Source organism: Mesoplodon bidens (assembly GCF_964165515.1).
Source record: "Mesoplodon bidens genome assembly, chromosome: 10".
NCBI classification, from domain to species: domain Eukaryota; kingdom Metazoa; phylum Chordata; class Mammalia; order Artiodactyla; family Ziphiidae; genus Mesoplodon; species Mesoplodon bidens.
In genome coordinates, this window is record NC_138172.1 from 68518444 (window position 1) to 68539758 (window position 21315).

The following is a 21315-nucleotide window of genomic DNA, read 5'->3' on the forward strand; positions in this document are numbered from 1 at the left end:
GGCTCCGGACGCGCAGGCTCAGCAGCCATGGCTCACGGGCCCAGCCACTCCGCGGCATGTGGGGTCCTCCCAGACTAGGGCACGAACCCGTGTCCTCTGCATCGGCAGGCGCACTCTCAACCACTGCGCCACCAGGGAAGCCCTTGATGATCATTTTGAAAGGTATAGAAATATCAAATCACTATGTTGTGTATTAGGAGCTAACACAGTGTTGTAGGTCAATTATACTTCAAAAACAAACGAACAAACAAAGCCATAGAAAAAGGGATCAGATTTGTGGTTACCAGAGACGGAGTGTGTGTCGGGTCGGGGAAGGTAGTAAAAAGGTACCAACTTCCAGGTAAAAGATAAATAAGTATTAGGGATGTAATGTACATGATAAATATAATTTCACTGCTATATGTTACACGTGAAACTTGTTGAGAGTAAATCCTGAGTCTCATCACAAGGAAAAAAAAAGTTTTTCTCTATTTCTTTAATTTTGTATCTATATGAGATTATGGATGTTCACTAAACTTGTGCTAATCATTTCATGGTGTATGTAAGTCAAATCATTATGCTGTACACCTTAAACTTATACAGTGCTGTATGTCAATTATATCTCAAAAAAACTGGAAGAAAAACAAAACAAAACAAAATGTTTATCATGCTAATAAGCTGCTGAGATTTCCGTTTGTATGCTACGGCTATAACTGATACAGTAGATACCTTAACTAATACAGTAGGTGCAGAATCATCAGGACTGGCTCCCTTTAAGGGGAGCTGGATTTTGACCTGGGCATGTCTTCCTCACTCTAGAGTCAGATGAATTAATTTGTATTATCAGAAAAGAACTTCATCTTGCTCAAAATAAGATGTGGTTGAGCCACCAAGTTTTGTTTCTGTTATTTCTTTGAGGACCGTCCGCTTTCAGCTCTGGTTCAGATCTCCTGCTTTGTCAAAGTCCCTTTTCTCTTTTTGATGCCGATCAAGACCCGAGTTGGTGATTTACTCACTGTTCAGCCAGGGAAACAAAACTTTTTAAAAATTGCAAATCACTTTAGTGTTTGTGGAGGGATAGAGTTGGCGTGGTCTATTCTAAAGCTTGGAGGGGGCTCTGAGTGAAAGCCAGATCCCAGACCCTCAAGCTCCCCTCGACATCTTTGATCTTCAGTTTCCCCATCCCTAAAACTGGGCCAGATCCTGATGCTTGGGAGGGCTGGTGGGAAGAAAAGTGCCTTTCAGTTGCTTCAGAATCTCTTGGAGATTTGCATACTGTGACCATCTGCTCCCTGAGAACCTGATATGCACACCCCCCCATCCCATGCCACAGGTTGAGAACCTAAGCATGTCACTGGCTGGAGTGGGCAATCATCTGACTGAGGGGAAATCCCTTCCTTATCAGAATTACTGGGATTTCAAGGGCCATATTTAGAACCCTGGGGCTTTCCAGCCAGAGCACTGTGAACAAGAAATACACAGGGCTTCCTTGAGTTGGGGTGTTTAGAGTAACCTGAAGTGTTAAGGTCTGTTCAGGAGACTTTATGACCTCATTGGTCTTATCTTGTGGCTCCCCCATGGGCAAAGGAGGGGGATAGAGAGGGATAGTTCTGGGCCATGTTGGTCTTCTCCTCCCGGCCTTCCCATCTGCATTATTCAGACCCATTAGGATTGAGTTTGGTTGCACATAACAGAAACTAACAACATTGACTATATCAGGCGTGACTTTTATGGTGGGAACCATAGGCCAAATAAAAGGGGTCAGGCAGGGACTTCCCTGGTGGTGCAGTGGTTAAGAATCCGCCTGCTGGGCTTCCCTGGTGGCGCAGTGGTTGAGAGCCTGCCTGCCGATGCAGGGGACACAGGTTCATGCCCTGGTCCGGGAAGATCCCACATGCTGCAGAGCAACTAAGCCCGTGCGCCACAACTACTTAGCATGCGCACCTAGAGCCCATGCTCTGCAACAAGAGAAGCCACCACAACGAGAAGCCCACGCACCACAACAAAGAGTAGACCCGCTCACCACAACTAGAGAAAGCCCGTGCACAGCAGTGAAGACCCAACTCAGCCAAAAATAAATAACTAGGAGACTACAGGGGAAAAGTTGATGTACGTGATGATGACTTGCTTCTACTTTCACAAGCGTTTCACATCTCTGGCAGCTCAATTTAAAACTGGCCCCTTCACTTAACTCTGTCTTATTTTCCTTCATGGTGCTTATCACCACCTGACATCATATGCTGTGTTTATCACTTATTCATCTGTCTTGGTTACCACTGTATTCCCCAGTTTCTAGAACAGTGCCTAGTGTATCGTAGGTGCTTAGTAAATATTTGTGAAGTAAATGAATACATTATTTCATTTGAAGTTTCTCAAGAAAATGTGGCAAGCAGGGCAGAAGATGCTGTTACTCATTTTACAGATGTAGAAACTTAGGCCCAGGAGGCTGACTTCACTAAAGCCACCAGGGAACTGAGGGAGCCTCAGTCCTTTTGATTCCTAATCAGTGGCTGAGTGTGTGGGGTGAGGGTAGATAGACTTTTGACACACCTCTGGCCTCTGCTCAGAAACTTGGTAAACTACTCAGGGAAAAGGTGATAAGAAAAGCAGATAAGTTATTCCCAACAAAGAGACTGGGAATCTAGGAATTTCAGAAACCATTGCCCTGCTGGTTGGGAAAGGGTGGGTGACATCACTGAACAGGTAGCTTTTTGGTACCTTCAATTCCACCCTCACTCCTGCTACTAACTCTGCCCAGAGAGGTGGTGAGCTCCCCATCCCTGTATTCAAGCAGGGGCTGGATGTCTCCTTACAGAGCATGCCTGAGCTGGAGAGTTGTACTCACATCTTAGTAGAAGAGGGCAGGCATGCTCTGTCACGGAACAGACACTCAGCAGAAAGTGGCCCGAACACCAACACAAGAGGCTTTGCGCCACCTGGTGAACGTAGTTTTAAACTGCAGGCCCTTCCATGGAGAGAAGCCTGCAGCCTGAGTGTCCCTAGAATCCTAAGCAGTGAAACCAGAATAGACCACAGGGTTTGTGAGAAATCAGGGGGGCACCCTGCACTGGGCCAGGCACCAGCAGGCATCAGAGAGGTCACTAGTACAGGGAGGACTTATTAACAAGGCTCAGGAGTTGCTGAGGCATATCCCTGGATTTGGAGGGAACGCGTCCTTCCCACACTTTATTCTGGATTCCTGGGATGACAAACTGGGAAGCTACCTGAGGGTGGGGGAAGGGTGCAGGACGAGGCTCATTTGTTCATTCCACTCATCTTTGTATTTGGGAGTGACCTTGAATTTTCTTTGCCTAGAAGTAAAAAAACAAAACAAAAAAACCTCCATGTTTTTGCTACATGGGTATCAGATTCTGAAAGATTTTGTCTGCCAAAGTGCATATTTTCATTATGTTTGTTACACTATTATTTGTTTATTATCTTACTGTATCATTTATTATCATCAAAGGCCTCTGTAACTGCCGGTAGAAGCCACAGGGATGGGCCTCTGCAGTCTGCCCTGCTCCCATTTGCCCTGCACCCCGCATTCTCCCTGACCCCTCATGATCAGAAGGCCCTCCTCCACACTGCACCTCCAGACTTCACCCCTCCAAAAGGGAAGGAAAAAACAGAGCAGAAGCCTGTGTGATCTCCTTAGGACACTCTCCCTGCCCCTGCCCCCCAAGCAGAATTCACCAGAGCCACTGCATTCTCCACATTCACCTCTCAGTGACCTCCCCCTGGGGACTGCAACAAAGTCCTCTCATCAGCTACTTCTGCTTCCCCCACTGATGTGTGAACTTCCCAAGGGCAGGGCCCAACTCTCCTTTGTATACCACCCCCAGCCCTCCCCATAGGAGCAGTTAATTTACAAGCATTAGGGAATTTAAAAATTTAAAATCACGATTAACATATTTTGAGGACTTCCCCAGCGGTCAGGTGATTAGGACTCCAAGCTTCCACTGCAGGGGGCAGAGGTTCAATCCCTGGTCAGGGAACTAAGATCCCGCATGCTGAGTGGTGCAGCCTAAATAAATAAATAAAACTTTTTAAAATAAAAATATTTTTTAAACATGCATATTCTGATTTCAGGACAACCCACTTTAAAACTCCCCACCCAAATCTTGGGGCTGTCCCAGGAGTGGCTTAGTTCAGAGGTCATCAAACTGAGTGGTCAAGCCAGTGTGGAGGAGGGGACCGAGGGGACCTGACACCAGTATTGCACAGGGCTCCTCCTGAGCCTGGGCCACCTTCACGTTCACGACCAGACCCTGGATGGCTTGGAGGCATCAGGACCTCGCTCTGTGTGTGTGTTTTCTGTGTGTCTCTATAAAACTTAAGAGAACACTTGACTAGAAAATGTAGACTAACGCCATAGGGAGGAACCAGAGGAAGAAGCCAAGAAAGGCGTCACAACTAGGATCCTGCATGAGAAAGATGTTAGGTCACCAGCATCAGCCCAGGCTTCCTGCAGTAAGAGCCTGAGACGTGGCAGGGCCACTAGGATGGGAGAAAGTGCTGGACGTTGTACAGCTTAAAGTCGCACAACATTATACGTCAATCATGTCTCAGTAAAGCTGGGGGGAAGTGCTAGATCTGGAGCTTCCTTTCAAGAGAAAAAGACTTTGTTGGCAAGAATACACATAAGGAGGGACTTCCCTGGTGGTCCAGTGGTTAAGACTTTGCCTTCCAATGCAGGGGGTGTGGGTTCGATCCCTGGTTGGGGAGCTAAGATCCCACGTGCCTCGTGGCCAAAAAGCCAAAACATAAAACAGAAGCAGTATTGTAACAAATTCAATAAAGACTTTAAAAATGGTCCACATCAAAAAAAAATCTTAAAAAAAAAAGAATCCACATAAGGAGAAGGTGGACATGATGGAGCCCATGCTCCTGGGTTAGTGCTGTAAATGGCTTGACTGGATGGAGACAGTGACTTGTATCATGAACTTCTTAATATGCTCACTTTTTTTTCATAAACTCTTTATTTCCTGTCGACATTAATGTAATCTGGCAAAAAAGGACGTGGCTGGCTACTTTTTCAAACCATGGGACTCTATTTCCTGCTTGTTAAGATGATTTGTGAGGAAGTCCATCTTGATATATGTTGTTTTCAGTGACCCACCACTTTTCAGGAATTTAATTGTGTAAAAAATGGATATAAACCCAGAGCTTCCTCTCGTGCCAGGTACACAGGAGGTGCTCAATTAATGTTCATGGAAGGAAAGGCTGAATGAATCCCTTTATTCCTGGCACCCAGGCATCCATCCCAGACCAGGGCCTAAAGTTCCTGGAGAAACGGGGTGCAGCTCAGTCCAGAGCTGAGTGGAGAGTTCAGGGATCTGGGGTCTGGGGTGGTGGACTCTGCTCAAGCCCACTGCTCACTCCTGGCCCCAACGATCCCAGCGTTGGGTGAGATTTAACACTCCCCCCGCCCCCGCCGTGAAGACATAGTCTTTGGGATATGCAGCTGTTGACAACCATTAACACAACAGTAGGCAGATGCCAACATCATAACTGGAAGAAGTGACTTATGACTCCATCCTCTCATTTAAACCTCTACATCTTGGACCCATGAGATGCGAGACAGTCAGAAATGAGGCACCGTGAGAAGGCAGCATGCTGAGCTGGGCTGTATGTCCTTGGGCATGTCACTCCCCCTCTCTGGCCTCAGCTGCCTTGTCTGTAAGAGGAGAGGCTGGACAAGTTGATTTCGATGGTCCCTCCCAGTCCACTTATGTAGTTCTGGGCTGGGGATGATGAGAAAAGCTATGGGGCATGGGTTCATCCTGGAGCAAAGTCAAGGAGATGGAATAGTCTCAGGAAGACTAAAGGGACCTAGGATTTTCCTGCTAAACCTTTTGGCCGAGGCCCCTGCCTGGCCCCTTCTAGTGTGGAATTGTCCAGGGCCCAAGACGGGACTAAGCCAGGATTTTCCCTGCTTATGAGCAGTCACAGCTTTGAGTCCCAAATCAGCTTCTCGGCTACAGTGACCCAAGGCCAGATCAGGCCCAGCCAGATGGGGGTGGCCGGTGGGGGTGTTTTCCTGACCTGCTGGAGGCAAGAGGCAGAGGTGGTTTCCTCCTTCCAGAAAAGAAGATGGGAATCCAGGAAGTTCTGTTTTCAATGAACTGAAAACACTCCCTTCCCTTTCTCCCCCAGCTTCCCCGCGGTTGCAAGGGCAGAGGCTCTGACCCCATCAGGAGGTACCTGGGGGGCTGGGGAACAGTGAGGAGGAGCTGAACCAATGGCAGAGGCATATTCATGCTTTAGAGCAGCTTTGGGTTTGCAGAGTTTTCTTAACTCCTTATACGGCAGTCATGTACTTCACAACTACGATCTTATTCAAGTTTTCTGGGAATCCTGTGAGGTCGGGTTAGGAATAGAATCCCCATTTTGCAGATGAGAAACATGAGGCTCCAAAGAGATAGAATAACTTGCCCAAGGTCAATTGGCAGATACGGGTGTAGGAGCATAGGAAGCCAGGATGTGGGCGGGGTGGGCGATCTTTACTGGGTCATGATCAGAGTCGCCAAGGACTGAAAACTGAGGACAAGGGAGTTGGGCCAGGTGAAATAAACTGTTTATGAAGATGCTGAGGGCAGAGAGGTAGGGCTATGGCCTCTGCTTGAGAAGTGCCCATTACATTCAGAGGCACTAAAAGAAAACAGGTCACAGCACTGGGTTTGAGGGAAGCATCCCAGCTCTGCAAGCCTCTGCCTCCATTTCCCCATCTTTAAACCTCCGGTGGTTGGTATGTGAATTGAATGAGGTAAAATATAGGTAGAACCCTTGGCACAAGGCCTGGCACATGGTAAGCACTTAACTGTCAGGCATCATCATTGTTATCATTACTAAGGTTGACAAAGCAGTAATTCTTTTTTCCATTTCATGCACCAGCCCCCCGAGGGTGGGTTTCATGAGCATGCCCATTTTTCAGATGAGGAAAACTGAGGCTCAGTGAGGGACTTCTGCTTCCTTTTTCCATAAATTGAAGGAATTGGGCTGGATGTTCTCTCAGCGACTGGCTTCCTCTCCTGAGCTGGGCAGGTACTAAGGGGCAGGGTAGGGAGAAAGTTCACTCCCTGTGCTCCCACTTAGCAACGAGGGCTGCCCTACCCAAAGAATTCCCCCACAGTGTCCTGGAGGTGAGGCCTGCCGGTTCTCAGCTATTCCAGGTCCCCAGGCAGCTTTGAGGTCTGAGACACCAGCTCTGATCCAAGAGTGCAAAACCCAGCTGGGGTTCCCTGCTGCCCTGGGAGGAGGGAGGAACAGCTAGCTGCTTTCGTGGGAGACTCAGTCTCCGCCCCATTGGTGCCTGGTGTCTGGAGTCCACATGTCCTTCACAGAGAGACTTCTAGCATCTCCTCCTTGAAGTCCACCCTGTCCTGCTCCTGGCTCTCCAGAAGCTCCCTGCTGCTGCCCTTGTCCTGATTGATCTTCCTGGGTGTCTTCAGAAATCTGGAATTCAGGCCCCAGCTGCAAATCAGCCCCTGCCCCAGCTGCAGAGGGCTTCCAGGCCATCCCACCCCAGCTCCACTCCCCCTGGCATCTTGGCCCCTAGGCCACTCACCTAAACAGGAGTTTCTGCCGGGTTCCTTCTTAATGATGTTCAGATTATGGTAGGGGCACAAGGCATGTGACATCTTCTCATAGGTCACGTTCACCTGCTTCTGGAAGGAAAAGCAGCCCCACATCACCCCCCACTCCCCACCCTGCTCCTTCCGGGCCTGGGAGGGAGCAAGTTGGACTGGACGGTTTCTTAAGCCCCTCAGCCCAGGGGTCTGTTAGGGAATATGAAAGTTCTCATGCCTTGGGAAGGAGAAAGGCAGGGGAAGGCCAGGGAGAGAAACAATGGGATGGTTCTGTCACCTACTTGACTGAGACCCATGGGGCAGGAGTGAATTGCATGTTGCTTTTAAATGGCAAATGTCATGAGTAGTAACAAATAAATATATAGTTAGTAGGAGAGACAGCATGGTGGGGTAGCATGAGGGCCTTGCCACCTAGCTGTGTGACTCTGACCAAGTCAGTTTTTCCTCTCTCTGGGGAGTGGACTGTGCAGAGTAGGGACAAAGAGGCTGGGCTTTGGTGTCAGTTAAAGCCCCAGCTCCACCATTTGGCAGCTGTGTGACCTTGGATAAGTTTCTTTACCTCTCTGCCTCTGTTGCCCCAGCTATAAAATGAAGTTAAAAACATCAATCTCACAGATTTGTTGTGAGCATTAAATTAGCTAATCCATGAGAGCACTTAGCACAGTGCTTAACATGTGGTCTGTGCTCACTAAATGAAATTGTTGCTCTTGGGGCCTCAGTTTCCCTCCCTCCAGATAAGCACACCCAAACTTTAGTCATTTGCATCCTTCCAGCCACCAGCACTACCCAGAGGCCACAAAACAGGGTGGGGCCCAGAGCTTCATGGTCTGGATTCAGGTCTCTGCTCTGCCACCTACTGGCTGCAAACACTGGGACAAGTGATACGCCTCTCTGTGCCTCAGTTTCCCCATCTGATAATATCTACCCCATGAGGTTGCTGTGAGGATTAAATGAGTTAATACAGGCAAAGCCCTCTGAGCAGTGCTTGGCAATCAAATGCTATGCCATTTTAGGAGATGCTATATATTGCAGATGATCATTATTGGTTTTTTGTTTGTTTGTTTTAATTTATTTACTTATTATTTTTGGCCATGTTGGGTCTTTGTTGCTGTGCATGGGCTTTCTCTAATGGTGGCGAGCAGGGGCTACTCTTCGCTGTGGTGCGCGGGGCTTCTCATTGTGGTGGCTTCTCTTGTTGCAGAGCACGGGCTCTAGGCACGAGGGCCTCAGTAGTTGCAGCATGTGGACTTAGTAGTTGTGGCTTGCGGGCCCTAGAGCACAGACTCAGTAGTTGTGGTGCATGGGCTTAGTTGCTCCACAGCAGGTGGGATCTTCCCGGACCAGGGCTCGAACCTGTGTCCCCTGCGTTGGCAGGCAGATTCTCAACCGCTGAGCCAGCGGGGAAGCCTGATCATTATTGTTAATAGTTTCCTTTAAAGACTCTTTTTAACCTAAATGAATTTATTTATAGACCAGCACACTGGTTTTATATCACCACTGTCAATCATGAGATTGACAAAGTAGTTAAATTTTGTAATCCTAATACTTACTAAAATAAATAATTATTAGAATTTGGAGTAAACCACCTAAAATCCCCTGGCAGACACCCATTTAGGTATGGGCGCTCCTCGCATTAGGAATGCCGGCCTCGGTCATCCCCAGGCCTTTCCAGCCCTGACAGCTGATGATCCTGCGGGGCCTGAGACCTGGGTTTCTGTCCCAGCTTCCTCCAGGGTACCAGCTTCCTCATCTGGCTTAACAGCAAATGATGCACAATTCATGTAAGCGTGCTTTGAAAGCCTCAAATGCTAAGCAAAGGTGGAATTAAGCAATTAGAAGGCAAGATTCCTGAGTTCCAGGGACAGTCCCCATCCTCAAGAAGTAACTGCCTGTCCCTCGGAATCTCCCAAAATAAAATGATCCCAACAACAGCCACTATGGAGAATATATGGAGGTTCCTTAAAAAACTAAAAATAGAATTACCATATGACCCAGCAATCCCACTACTGGGCATATATACCCAGAGAAAACCATAATTCAAAAAGACACATGCACCCCAATGTTCATTGCAGCACTATTTACAATAGCCAGGTCATGGAAGCAACCTAAATGCCCATCGACAGACGAATGGATAAAGAAGATGTGGTACATATATACAATGGAATATTACTCAGCCATAAAAAGGAACGAAATTGGGTCATTTATAGAGACGTGGATGAACCTAGAGACTGTCATCCAGAGTGAAGTAAGTCAGAAAGGGAAAAACAAATATCGTATATTAACACATATATGTGGAACCTAGAAAAATGGTACAGATGAACCAGTTTGCAAGGCTTCTGAGACATAGATGTAGAGAACAAACGTATGGACACCAAGGGGGGAAAGTGAGGGTGGGGAGTGGGGGGATGAATTGGGAGATTGGGATGGACATATATACACTAATATGTGTAAAATAGATAACTAATAAGAACCTGCTGTATAAAAACTAAATAAATAAAATTTTTTAAAAAAAGAAAAAAATTTAAGAAAAAAATGATCCCAACACTTCTGGGGCTGCTGGTGAAGCTCCCATCAGTTGAGGCCTGTCCCCTAGTGCTGAGGGGTCCACTGTGACCCCTGCCCTGTCATGTGTGTTGAGACCATCCTGCCCGCTGGCTGAGGTTCACCTTGTGGTTTCCCCAGAATCTGGCAAGCCCATTTGGATCCACAACTCAGAAGATCTTGGCATTATTGTCTTCCCACTTGATGTAGGGCTCGTACCAGGTGTCAGAGAGCAGCTGATACTTGTAATCCCACAGCAGCTGGCAGTCTGCAGTTGAGCACAGAGGGTGCAGACGGGGCGCCTTCATGGAGCTGTGAGGACAAGCATGAGAAAGGTGCTCTGGGGCTCTCGAAGCCGGGGCCCAGGCGTGCAGCGGGATGGTGAAGACGACGGTACTAACAGAAACAGCCACACGTGGGGCCTTATTACTCGTCTCATTCAATCATCCTGACTCTAACAGGTGGAGACCTTTACCCCCAGGAGGGGATGAGGAAATGGGCTCAGAGAGGTATGGACATATCCCAGTCACCAGACTCCTAAGGAGCAGGCAGAATGGGGAGCCTAACCCAGCTCTTCAGACACCAAAGCCAACTCCCTTCGCCCGGGGGCAGGTGGCAGGGGCACTGGCCAGTGGCTGGCGGTTGGAACCCTGTCTCCAGGTCCCTCTCTGCCCCTGGACCAGTCACTCAACCTCCCGGATCTCTATTAAATCAGGATTGTAACATCCATCCTATCCAGCCAGCACCCTAGCAGGAGGTTCTGGAAAATCGAATGTGCATGAAGGGCATGTCCTATCATGAAGGGCAAGTGTCAGAGGGAGCCTGGGCGCAAGCTCTTAAGTCCCACCTGGGCCACCTGGCTCGGGCATGGGGGGCAGGTTACTGGACTTCTTCTGAGCCATAGTTTCCTTGTGTCGGGTGATATGAGGATTAAGTCACATAATCGACCAAAAGACCCTTAGCACAGTGCCTGGTACAGAGTAAGTACTCAAAGAATGTTAAGCATTATATTAAAATTAAATAACTGTGTTTCAGTGACTCCCAGTCACTTTCAACCCAGGAGCTAAGCTTCTGCCCCCTCTGTGGTGTCTTAGGATAAATGTAGTGGCCCCGCCATGACTAGAAAACACACTTTGGGAAGGCAGTCAGCTTATCTGTCAGTCCATCTAGTTACCTGTCTGTTAGTCAGTCCTTTAACAATGAATGTGGAGAAGTGTATCACCTGATTAGAGCTCAGGCCCTAGAGTCAGACTGTCTGGATTCACACTTCAATTCTGCCACTACTGCTGTGTGACCATGGGAAGGTCACTTTAACCTCTCTGTGCCTCACTTTCCTTATCTGTAAAATGGGGCTAATAATAATACCAACCTCAGAGGGCTGTTGTGGGGTTAAATAAAAGCCTTAGAACCATGCCTGGCACATAGTAAACACTCAACTATTTTAAAAATAAATAAAGTTTTTGGGCTTCCCTAGTGATGAATGTGCCTGCCAATGCAGGGGACATGGGTTCGATCCCTGGTCTGGGAAGATCCCACATGCCGCACAGCAACTAAGCCCGTGAGCCACAACTACTGAAGCCCACATGCCTAGAGCCCATGCTCCACAACAAGAGAAGCCACTGGAATGAGAAGCCCGCGCACTGCCACAAAGAGTAGCTCCCACTCACCACAACTAGAGAAAGCCCGCACGCAGCAACAAAGACCCAAAGCAGCCAAAACCAAATTAATTTTTAAAAATTAATTATAAAAATAAAGTTTTAAAGGGGGAGGGGGCATACTCTAGGCCAGTCTGACTGTCTGAACTATGACTGGTAAATCGTCCCTGGCCTGGACATAGGGTGGGCTTGGCAATCCCAGGCAGCATTTTGTGCCTGCTGTGACCAGCACACAGGAGAGTCACTCCACACACCACTGCCAAGCACAGACCCTCTCATTCCCCAGATCAAAATAACCCTCCTCTTTGTCACCCACCCCCCTCTGGGACTCAGCCTCAGCACACCTCCCTCCTGTGTGCCAGGGGAGCACAGCCTCCTACTCACCAGTGATCCTGCCATCAATGGGGGCCTGTGGCATCGTGGGGAAGGAGGAGACTCCCTCAGCCCTGCAGCTGAGCTCCACACAGTGAGATAAACTAAGGGACTCCTGCCTGCTGAGGGGCCAGCTGGCCAGGCCAGGGGCATCCACATGGCTCAAGGAGCTGGCAAGCCCCAGGGCTGGTGGCTGCTGCAGGAGGCCCCGATCCCCTCTGCAAGCAGAGGAGCACCATCGATTCTTTGGGCCCAGAGCCTCCCCCAACCCAGACCCCCTCAGTGACATGCGCAGGAGCCCGTGGGGCTGCACTCCTAGTGCTCTCCCCACACCCAGCCCCTGGTTAGAAGGTAAGGGAAGCACTGGAGGGTGTGGGTGAGGGCCAGACAGCCCAGGTGCTAACCCTAGCTCCCAGACAAGTAACTTAGATTCTCAAACCTGCTCCCTCATCTGTAAAATTGTTTACAATGCCAAGAGGTAACAGAGCCAGGTCCAGAACCCAGGTGCCCTCTTCATCCACCCAATAACTATTGATGGAGAAACTTCAATGAGACAGGCATTGTTCTAAGAATGTTGGGGACACATCACTAAACTGAAAAGAGCTTCTGCCCTCATGGAGCTTTATATTCTAGTGGGGTAGGGAGGGGGAGGAAGACAGATGATTAAAATAAAAAAGGAAATAGAAGTAGTATACAATATGGGGGGAAGGGATAAAGCACTACTGTACAAGGCAAATAGGGAATTCTGGGAAATGCCTCACAGACATGATAACGTTTGAACAGACACCTGAGGAGGTAGACGAGTGAGCTATGTGGGCATATAGAGAAGAGATTGCAAGGCAGAGGGAACAGTAAGTGCAAAGGCCCTGAGGCAGGGGTGTCTCTGGCTTGTTCTATGAGCAGGGAGGCTGGTGTGGCTGGAGAAGCATGAGCAAGAGGGAGAGGAGTGGGAGAGGACAGCAGAGGGCAGGGAGGTCATTGTATGGACTGGGGCTTTGACGAGTGAGATGAGAGCCACTGGAAGATTTTGTGCAAAGAAGTGACGTGACCTGACTTATGAATCTCTGGCTGCTCTGTTGAGAATAGATCATAGGAGATCAAGGGCAGAAGCGAGGAGACCAGTGAGGAGGTTCTCCAGAGGAGGCAGGGGCTGGACCCTGGGCAGCACTACAGATGTGTGAAGTGGTTGGATTCTGGGTAGATCTTGAAGGTAGAGCCAGCAGGAGTTGTTGACAGTTGGGATGAGGATGAGAGAGAAAGAAAGTATTCAAAAATGACATCCAGCGTTTTGGCCCGAGCAATTGGAAGGTTGCAGCAGTGAGTAAGGACTGGGAGTGACATGAACAGCCCTGTGTGCAGGTCCCTGGAGACCCTGAGGAGAGCAATTTCCACGGAGAGATCAGGAGGAGAAGAGAGGGGTGCCACATAAACAACCCTCTGCTGGAGAGGAGAGCAGAAAAAGGGGGAGATGAGAGGCAAGGCCCCTCGGCTAGAGGACAGTCCCAGAGGGCAGGGGTGAGAGTTGGGGAGGCAGCGCAGGGGCAGATGGGGAGCTTGGCCCACACTGCTGCCTCTTTCATCATTTTGCCTGGAAGAAGCTCTGCCCTCTGATGAGGCCACTCTGGGGGAGGGTCTCAGAGGTCCAAAGAGAGCCTCCTCACCTTCCAGGCAGCAGGGGAAGGGCTGAGTGGGCACCCTCTGCCTGAAAGCTCTTCCGAAAAAGGGCCCACATGCCACAGCTTGCCGCTGGGTCTTGATGTACTGGAGCAACTCATACAGAATGTCAGCTGGGGGCGGGGCGCGAGGGCAGGCTGCTGACCAGGTGACAGCTGGCATGTCCGTTACAAGATTTGTGCTGATGGAGATGCTAGGCAGAGGCTGTAGGATGGAAATGGGGAGGGGAGACGGAGGGAGCAGGAGAGCTCCCCACCCCCAACGCCCGCTCCCCCGGGTTTGCATCAGAGAAGCCAGTGAGTGACCCTGACCTGAACCCAGGGAGCGGAATGGGAAGTCGTCCTTGGTGAGGATGCAAAGGGCTTGGCCGTTCATCTCAAAGTCCTGCTCCCTGGTGTGCTGCAGAGAATATTCCTGCTCAGCCAAGCGCAGCCAGTGCAGCTCGTCCTCGTTGCTGGAGAGCATGGGCTGTATGGGGTTGACGGAACCCCAAGGAGGTGCCCAGAGAGGAGGGCTTGGCTATGGGGTGCCTGTGACTCTCTGGCTCAAATCGCCTCACCTCACAGAGAAGACAGAGTTCAGCCTTCAGCATCCGAAGAGGCACTTCCAGCCTGGTCGGGTGGCCCAGTGGCCAGACAGCCTCACAGGCTGTCTGCAGTCTGACTGCCCTTTGTTTCTCCAGAGGCAGAACTACCTGGCTTGACTCTTGGGCTTGCAGTTTGCAAGCCGCAGGCCTGCGTGGGTGTTGGCATCTGGAAAACGGGGCTGGCGGTCGAGAACAGTGGACCGTGTAAAAGCGGCAGTATTTGGGTGGGCGGGCTGTGTTCATCCCTGCCCTTTCTCTTGAGTTCTCCCCAAACTTCCTTCTTCCCTTTCCATCTGAGCCTCTTCCTCTTGTCCCCACACCCCTCCCCCAAGAGAAGGGTCTCAGCCTTTCTGCCAAAAGCTATGTTAGGCGCTGGGGTCAACGAGAAAGTTACAACTTTTGAAGTTGCAGGCTGGAGGGGCAAACAGTGACCTGGAGCCCTTTCAGAGACAGGGAGCCGGTTTACATGATTTGAAGGCTGGGCACCTGCCCTAAAGCTAGGGCGCCTGAAATAGGGCCGGGCACGTGACAGAAGGCCAAGCGGCCCCGCCCCAACCGTTCAGAATGGAGCCCGGGTCTCGCGGAGCTTGAACTCCCGGCTCGGCGTCTCTTCCCGCCACCGTGGCAGAGTGCCCAGAGCCCGAGGGGAGGGCGGTACAAGGCCCGGCCGCGCCCAAGGCCAAACTGCCGCCGCGGGCTGGACTGACCCCGCCAGCTAAGACCCGTCCGCCCTCCGGGCCATGCGCCAGGTAAGTTGGCCCGTCCCCGGCGCCGCGTCCCCGGGCCTCCGGGCGAGACCAACTTTTGAGGCACAGGGGTTCGCTTCGAGCCGCCCCTGCTCTTTAGGAAGAGCTGCGCGCAGCATCTTCGTCCAGGGGAACTTCGGTCCCTCATCTCGCCCCTGCCCACCACCCGGCTTGCTCGGGCCGGCTGGGGTGAGCAAGGGGCCCGACTTGCGCGTCCTGAGGGGACTCGGGGAGGGGGAGGCGCAGAGTCCGGGTTGGAGTCGCAGGGCTCCTCCTCCTGACTGCTGGGAATCGAGGGGGCGGGGTGGGGGTGGGGTCGTCTGTGCTGGGTCCCGGGGCTGGACTCGCTGCGTTGGGACTCAGCCTCTCAGCCTCCTAACCTCCCCTCCCCGCCCCCCTCACAGTAGGTTCCAATAATATTTAATTGCGTCTCGGGCTTAAAACTCATCCGTAGTCTCGCAGGTCCCTTGATTCAGCCAAGTCCCTCCGTGCTCCTTCCTCTATTAAAGTACCAGGGAGGAGGGGGCGGGGGAGGGGACTGGAGGGACCCCTGAAGCTCTGGCCCCGGCCGAAAAGGTGCTTCTGATGTTTTCATTTCCCTTGCTGAGCTGCTGCTTCTGGGTTAAATTCATTTTATTGCCTGTTCATTTTTAAAGCAGGACTGTCAGATCTCAAGACTGAGATCAGGGGTCTGAGCTCAGAGTAGGTCAAAGGCACTCACAGGTAGGTAGGTGAATAAAAATAGAAGGAGGGTTGGCAAGTACAGCCAGGACACCTGTGTTCATAGCATACTGATAAAGGCCAGAATCTCCTCATTTATCTCTGGTGGGAAATTCTGATGGTGTCACAGGATCAAACTCAAACCGCATCCAAACCAGGTGATTTCCCCTGAGCATTCAGTGAAAGGAAGTATCTGTCCATGGTAGGAGTGGCTGGGCAGTTTTGAATGGTCGGATGAGGGGAGTTTGCCTAGAATGGAACCAAAGATCTGCTCACGTGTTCCCGTGTGAAGATGCACATGGACATCAAACCTATACCGTTCCTATGAATGCTCAGTCTCATGTTTATTCTTCCAGACACACTCCCAGCATCTTTTATTGGGAGCAGGAGCCGTTGGGGTCCAGCGAGCTTCCCAACATGAGACAAGCACTTTCCTGGAGCTTCCAAACTGTTCTTTAAAAATCGTTACTCTGAGGTTTGTGAGCTGTATTTTCATTGCACTTCAAAGACTTCCTGTTTATCTCCCTGTCTCTGGTAGCAACGTAGCATTTTGTTTGAACCCTTGGCTTGTCTTAAGGAGGCCCTGGTTTCGGAGGTTTTGATTAAAAAGTGCCTTGTACTGGGCTTCCTTGGTGGCGCAGTGGTTAAGAATCTGCCTGCCAATGTAGGGGACACTGGTTTGAGCCCTGGTCTGGGAAGATCCCACAGGCCACGGAGCAACTAAGCCCTTGAGGCACAACTACTGAGCCTGCGCGTCTAGAGCCTGTGCTCTGCAACAAGAGAAGCCACGACAATGAGAAGCCCGCGCACCCCAATGAAGAGTAGCCCCCGCTTGCCGCAACTAGAGAAAGCCCACGCACAGAAACAAAAACCCAACACAGCCAAAAATAAATAAATAAATTTATTTTTTTTTTAAAGTGCCTTGTACTACAGGGTTTCTTGATCTGCAGTTGGACTTCTGATTTTAAAATACCACATTCCAGTTAGTAGGAAGCAAAGATGTAATTTGTTTCCACAGAACTTTTATGTAGTATTCCAGGAAATAGAGGCTTTGATTCTTCCCATCATCAGATGATTTGAGCCCACCTTCGTGACCAAACACTTTTACATTATACTGACTAGAAGGAATAATCACAGAGAAAAAAAAATGGGTTGGTGGTGGGATCTTTATTCTCATCTGCATTTGAATCTTTTGGAACCCAACTGAATGTATTTGTATGGTTTGCACCATGCATTTCTCTGTCTTCTCTTCACGAGTTCCCTCAAAGAGAACACTCTGGACCTCGATGGCCACCTTTATTCACATAAAGGATTTTTCCATTTGGAGGTAAACATGTTGGGAGGTGAGGAGTTAATATTGTGTAGAATCAATGTCCCACATTTTCAGAGGGACCTCAATCCAGAACAAAGAATGAGAAGAGAACTCTAGTGGTACCAGCTCCATAGACTGGGAGAAAGTCTCTCTGCCAGTTGGGAAAGTCACTTCATGAGTCTTTGTATTCTTTAATCAGAGATATAACCAGAGGATCTGTATTTTATGCATTTTGAAGAGAAAAGAGGCTGAATTTGGCTTCTATATTTACTTTTTCCATTTTTCTCATGTTAATATTTTTTTTAAAAACCAACAAAAACCCCTTTGGATCCCTGCAATAGCCCAAAGTCATACTGCCTTGGCAACAGTAGCTAGTCCACTGGAGTCTCCAGATATCAAGACAGAAAATTTTAAATGCACTTCCAGGGACTTCCCTGGCGGTCCAGTGGTTAAGACTCTGTGCTTCCACTACAGGGGGCATGGGTTCCATCCCTAGTTGGGAAACTAAGATCCCACATGCTGCATGGCTTGGCCAAAAAAACAAAAACATAAAATGCACTTCCAATAAAATGTCACATTTTTAAAGACATTAGAACTGACCTTCCGGGCTTCCCTGCTGGCGCAGTGGTTAAGAATCCACCTTCCAAGGCAGGGGACACGGGTTCGAGCCCTGGCCTGGGAAGATCCCACATGCCGCAGAGCAACTAAGCCCGTGTGCCACAACTACTGAGCCTGCTCTCTACAGCCCGCGAGACACAGCTCCTGAGCCCGTGTGCCACAACTACTGAAGCCCGTGCACCTAGAGCCTGTGCTCCACAACAAGAGAAGCCACGGCAATGAGAAGCCCATGCACCACAACAAAGAGTAGCCCCCGCTCACCGCAACTAGAGAAAGCCTGCACGCAGGAACGAAGACCCAATGCAGCCAAAAACAAATTTAATTAATTTTTTTAAAAAAAGATCCTTTGGCTTACAGGATCTTAGTTCTCCGACCAGGGATTGAACCCAGGCCCTCGGTGGTGAAAGCGCCTAGTCCTAACCACTGGACCACCAGGGAATTCCCTAGTAACTAGTTTTTAAAGCTAATGAATTTCTTCTTTAACCCTACTTAGCGCTTAGCAGTGTGTATAACGTTCTGCTTTCCCCCCACCCCCTCAGGCTGTGTCTCTCTCAGGGCTGATTGCAATTCCTACAAGATGCGTTCACTTTATTTTAGTTTTTTAACTTTTAATTTTATATTGGGGTATAGCCAATTAACACTGTTGTGATAATTTCAGATGCACAGCAAAGCGACTCAGCCGTACATATACATGTGTCCATTCTCCCCCAAACTCCCCTCGCATCCAGGTTGCCACATAACATTGAGCAGAGTTCCATGTGCTATACATTAGGTCCTTGTTGGTTATCCATCTTAAATATAGCAGTGTGTACATGTCAGTCTCAAACTCCCTAACTATCCCTTCCCCCCACCCTTCCCCCCTGGTAACCATAAATTCGTTCTCTAAGTTTATGAGGCTGTTTCTGTTTTGTAAATGAGTTCCTTTGTAGCATTTCTTTTTAGATTCCGCATATAAGAGATATCATATGATATTTCTCTTTCTCTGACTTACTTCACTCAGTATGACAGTCTCTAGGTCCATCCATGTTGCTGCAGATGGCATTATTTCATTCTTTTTAATGGCTGAGTAATATTCCATTATGTACACGTACCACATCTTCCTTTAACCATTCCTCTATTGCATGGACATTTAGGTTGCTTCCATGTCTTGGCTATTGTAAACAGTGCTGCAGTGAACATTGGGGTGCATGTATCCTTTCGGACCATGTTTTTCTCTGGATATATGCCCAGGAGCGGGATTGCAGGGTCATATGGTAGCTCTATTTTTAGTTTTTTAAGGCACCTCCATATTGTTCTCCATAGTGGCTGTACCAATTTACATTCCCACCAACAGTGCAAGAAGGTTCCCTTTTCTCCACACCCTCTCCAGCATTTATTGTTTGTGGATTTTTTGATGATAGCCATTTTGACTGGTGTGAGGTGATATCTCATTGTGGTTTTGATTTGCATTTCTCTAATAATTAGCGATGTTGAACATCTTTTCATGTGCCTCTTGGCCATCTATATATCTTCTTTGGAGAAATGTCTATTTAGGTTTTCTGCCCATTTTTTGATTGGGTTGTTTGTTTTGATGTTATTAAGCCTCATGAGCTGTTTGTAAACTTTGGAGACTAATCCCTTATTGGTCACATCATTTACAAATATTTTCTCCCAATCTGTGTGTTGTCTTTTCATTTTGTTTATGGTTTCCTTTGCTGTGCAAAAGCTTTTCAGTTTAATTAGGTCCCATTTGTTTATTTTTGTTTTTATTTCCATTATTCAGAGATGGACCGAAAAAGATATTCCTGTGATTTATGTCAGAGAGTGTTCTGCCTATGTTTTTCTCTAGGAGTTTTATAGTGTCCAGTCTCACATTTAAGTCTTTAATCCATTTTGAGCGTATTTTTGTGTATGGTGTTAAAGAATGATCTAATTTCATTTTTTTACATGTAGCTGACCAGTTTCCCCGGCACCGTTTGTTGAAAAGACTGTCTTTCCACCATTGTATAGTCTTGCCTCCTTTGTCGTACAGATGCGTTCACTTTAAATCCACCCATTTGCCTGTCTTCTCTTCGAGGTAGCTATAGAGTCCACTGCCTCAAATGGGGACCCCAGAAACAGCTGTTCCCTGCAATACATCTACCCCTAGCAGCCCAGCGAGTACCTGAAGGCCTTGGTGGCCGTGGGGGAGATTTGCCAGGACTATGACAGGTATGAGACTCCCCATCTCTGTGGGTTCGCATGGCCCCTGACTGACCCTGGGCAGAAGAATGGAAATTAAGTCATTGCTGAGGCTCATGAGGGGACAGAATAAAGCCTGGCCCCAGACGTGTCATCTTCTCCCCACCTAGAGAAACTGAGTTTATACCAAGCTCACACTGGGCACCAAAAAAATCCTCTTAGCTTTCTTCTCTTACTTGGCTGGCAGGACCACTGGATAGCGATTTTGGTTTCCCTTTTGTAAGGTTTCAGTATGTGCTTTGCTACGCAAAGTTTGGTGCATGGACCAGCAGTGTAAGGTCACTTAGGAACTTAAAACATCAAGCCCCACTTGAGAATCGGAATCAGCATCTCCAGTGTAACACGATTCCCAGATGATTCGTGTGCACTTTGGAGTTGGAGAAGCACCAGTTTAGGGGGCAGCATTCTGTCTGATCCTTACATTAACCCTTCTGTCATGGGTGTTGTTTACCAGCAGAGGAAAACCATTCAGGGAGGTAAAGTGCCCTGCTGCACAGCCAGAAGCAGGATTTAAACCCAGATCCAGCTCATATCACAGCATAAGCTCGTAATCATGGATTTCACTGACCTTAAAAGCTATTGGTAACTTTAGCAGAGGGTGTGTGTCTGCCCATGTGCACATGTGTGTGCCCATACCAGTGTGTGTGTGTTTGTATGTGTGCATATAGAAACACGATTTTGAGATCAGATGAGATCAGATCAGTATTATATTTATTTTTACTTGGTGGAAAACATTGACCTTTCCCACCAAGAGAATTCCCTGTAAGAAATGATTTACATAAGTCACATTAAACTGGATTTATTCTGCCTTTCCAGTATTTCCAGACTGAGGTGATGTTGTGCACACGTTTGATCCAGAAGGCTCTTTGAGGCAGAACTAGCGTAAATATAATTATGAGTCAGTCTCACTTGACTGCCTGGCATGATGGTAAAAGAGGGCTACTTAGTAATGAGCAGCAACTAACTGACCTGTTAAACCAGGAAAATAAAATGACTCTGTCCTCTAGTTTCAGAGAGAATTCAGGGATAGCCTGAATTTCTGTTCTTTCTAGTCTCATAATTGGTGATAATCGTATTAAAAACTTGATACCCCAGCACCATAGGGAGTGACACAACCTAGTGACCAGAAGGTGCAGAGAAACCAACAGGACAGGTAATAGGAAAGTTTCCATCAGTGTTCTTCCCGCTGGCGGGTCTCTGGATTCAGCTTGGTCATCGCCGGTCTCTCAGATGGGTTTGAAGCCAGTCGGGGATGAATGAACAGGTCCAATCAAATCAGACAGCTCTAAACACTAGGTTCCTG

General features: G+C 48.7%; 1 protein-coding gene and 1 long non-coding RNA gene across 3 annotated transcripts in view; one reads left to right on the forward strand and one right to left on the reverse strand.

Annotated features, from left to right (window-relative positions):
• Positions 1-7316: 7316 nt before the first annotated feature.
• ETV7 (ETS variant transcription factor 7) lies at positions 7317-14275 on the reverse strand (the record flags this gene model as incomplete). Its single annotated transcript, XM_081247379.1, is given in 9 exon segments — positions 7317-7434; positions 7547-7562; positions 7565-7646; positions 10235-10279; positions 10283-10377; positions 12149-12354; positions 12470-12476; positions 13798-13923; positions 14122-14275. Coding segments are annotated over 9 exon segments (849 nt in total).
• A 780-nt stretch (positions 14276-15055) lies between these two features.
• LOC308624484 overlaps positions 15056-21315 on the forward strand; it is a 45301-nt gene continuing 39041 nt past the window's right edge. The window contains exons 1-2 of one of the 2 annotated variants that reach the window (XR_014016974.1): positions 15056-15145; positions 19849-19982. This is a non-coding gene — a long non-coding RNA (uncharacterized lncRNA). Of the gene's footprint in view, positions 15146-15243; positions 15332-19848; positions 19983-21315 lie in introns of those variants that run through there. The other variant, XR_014016975.1, reaches the window with a different exon arrangement.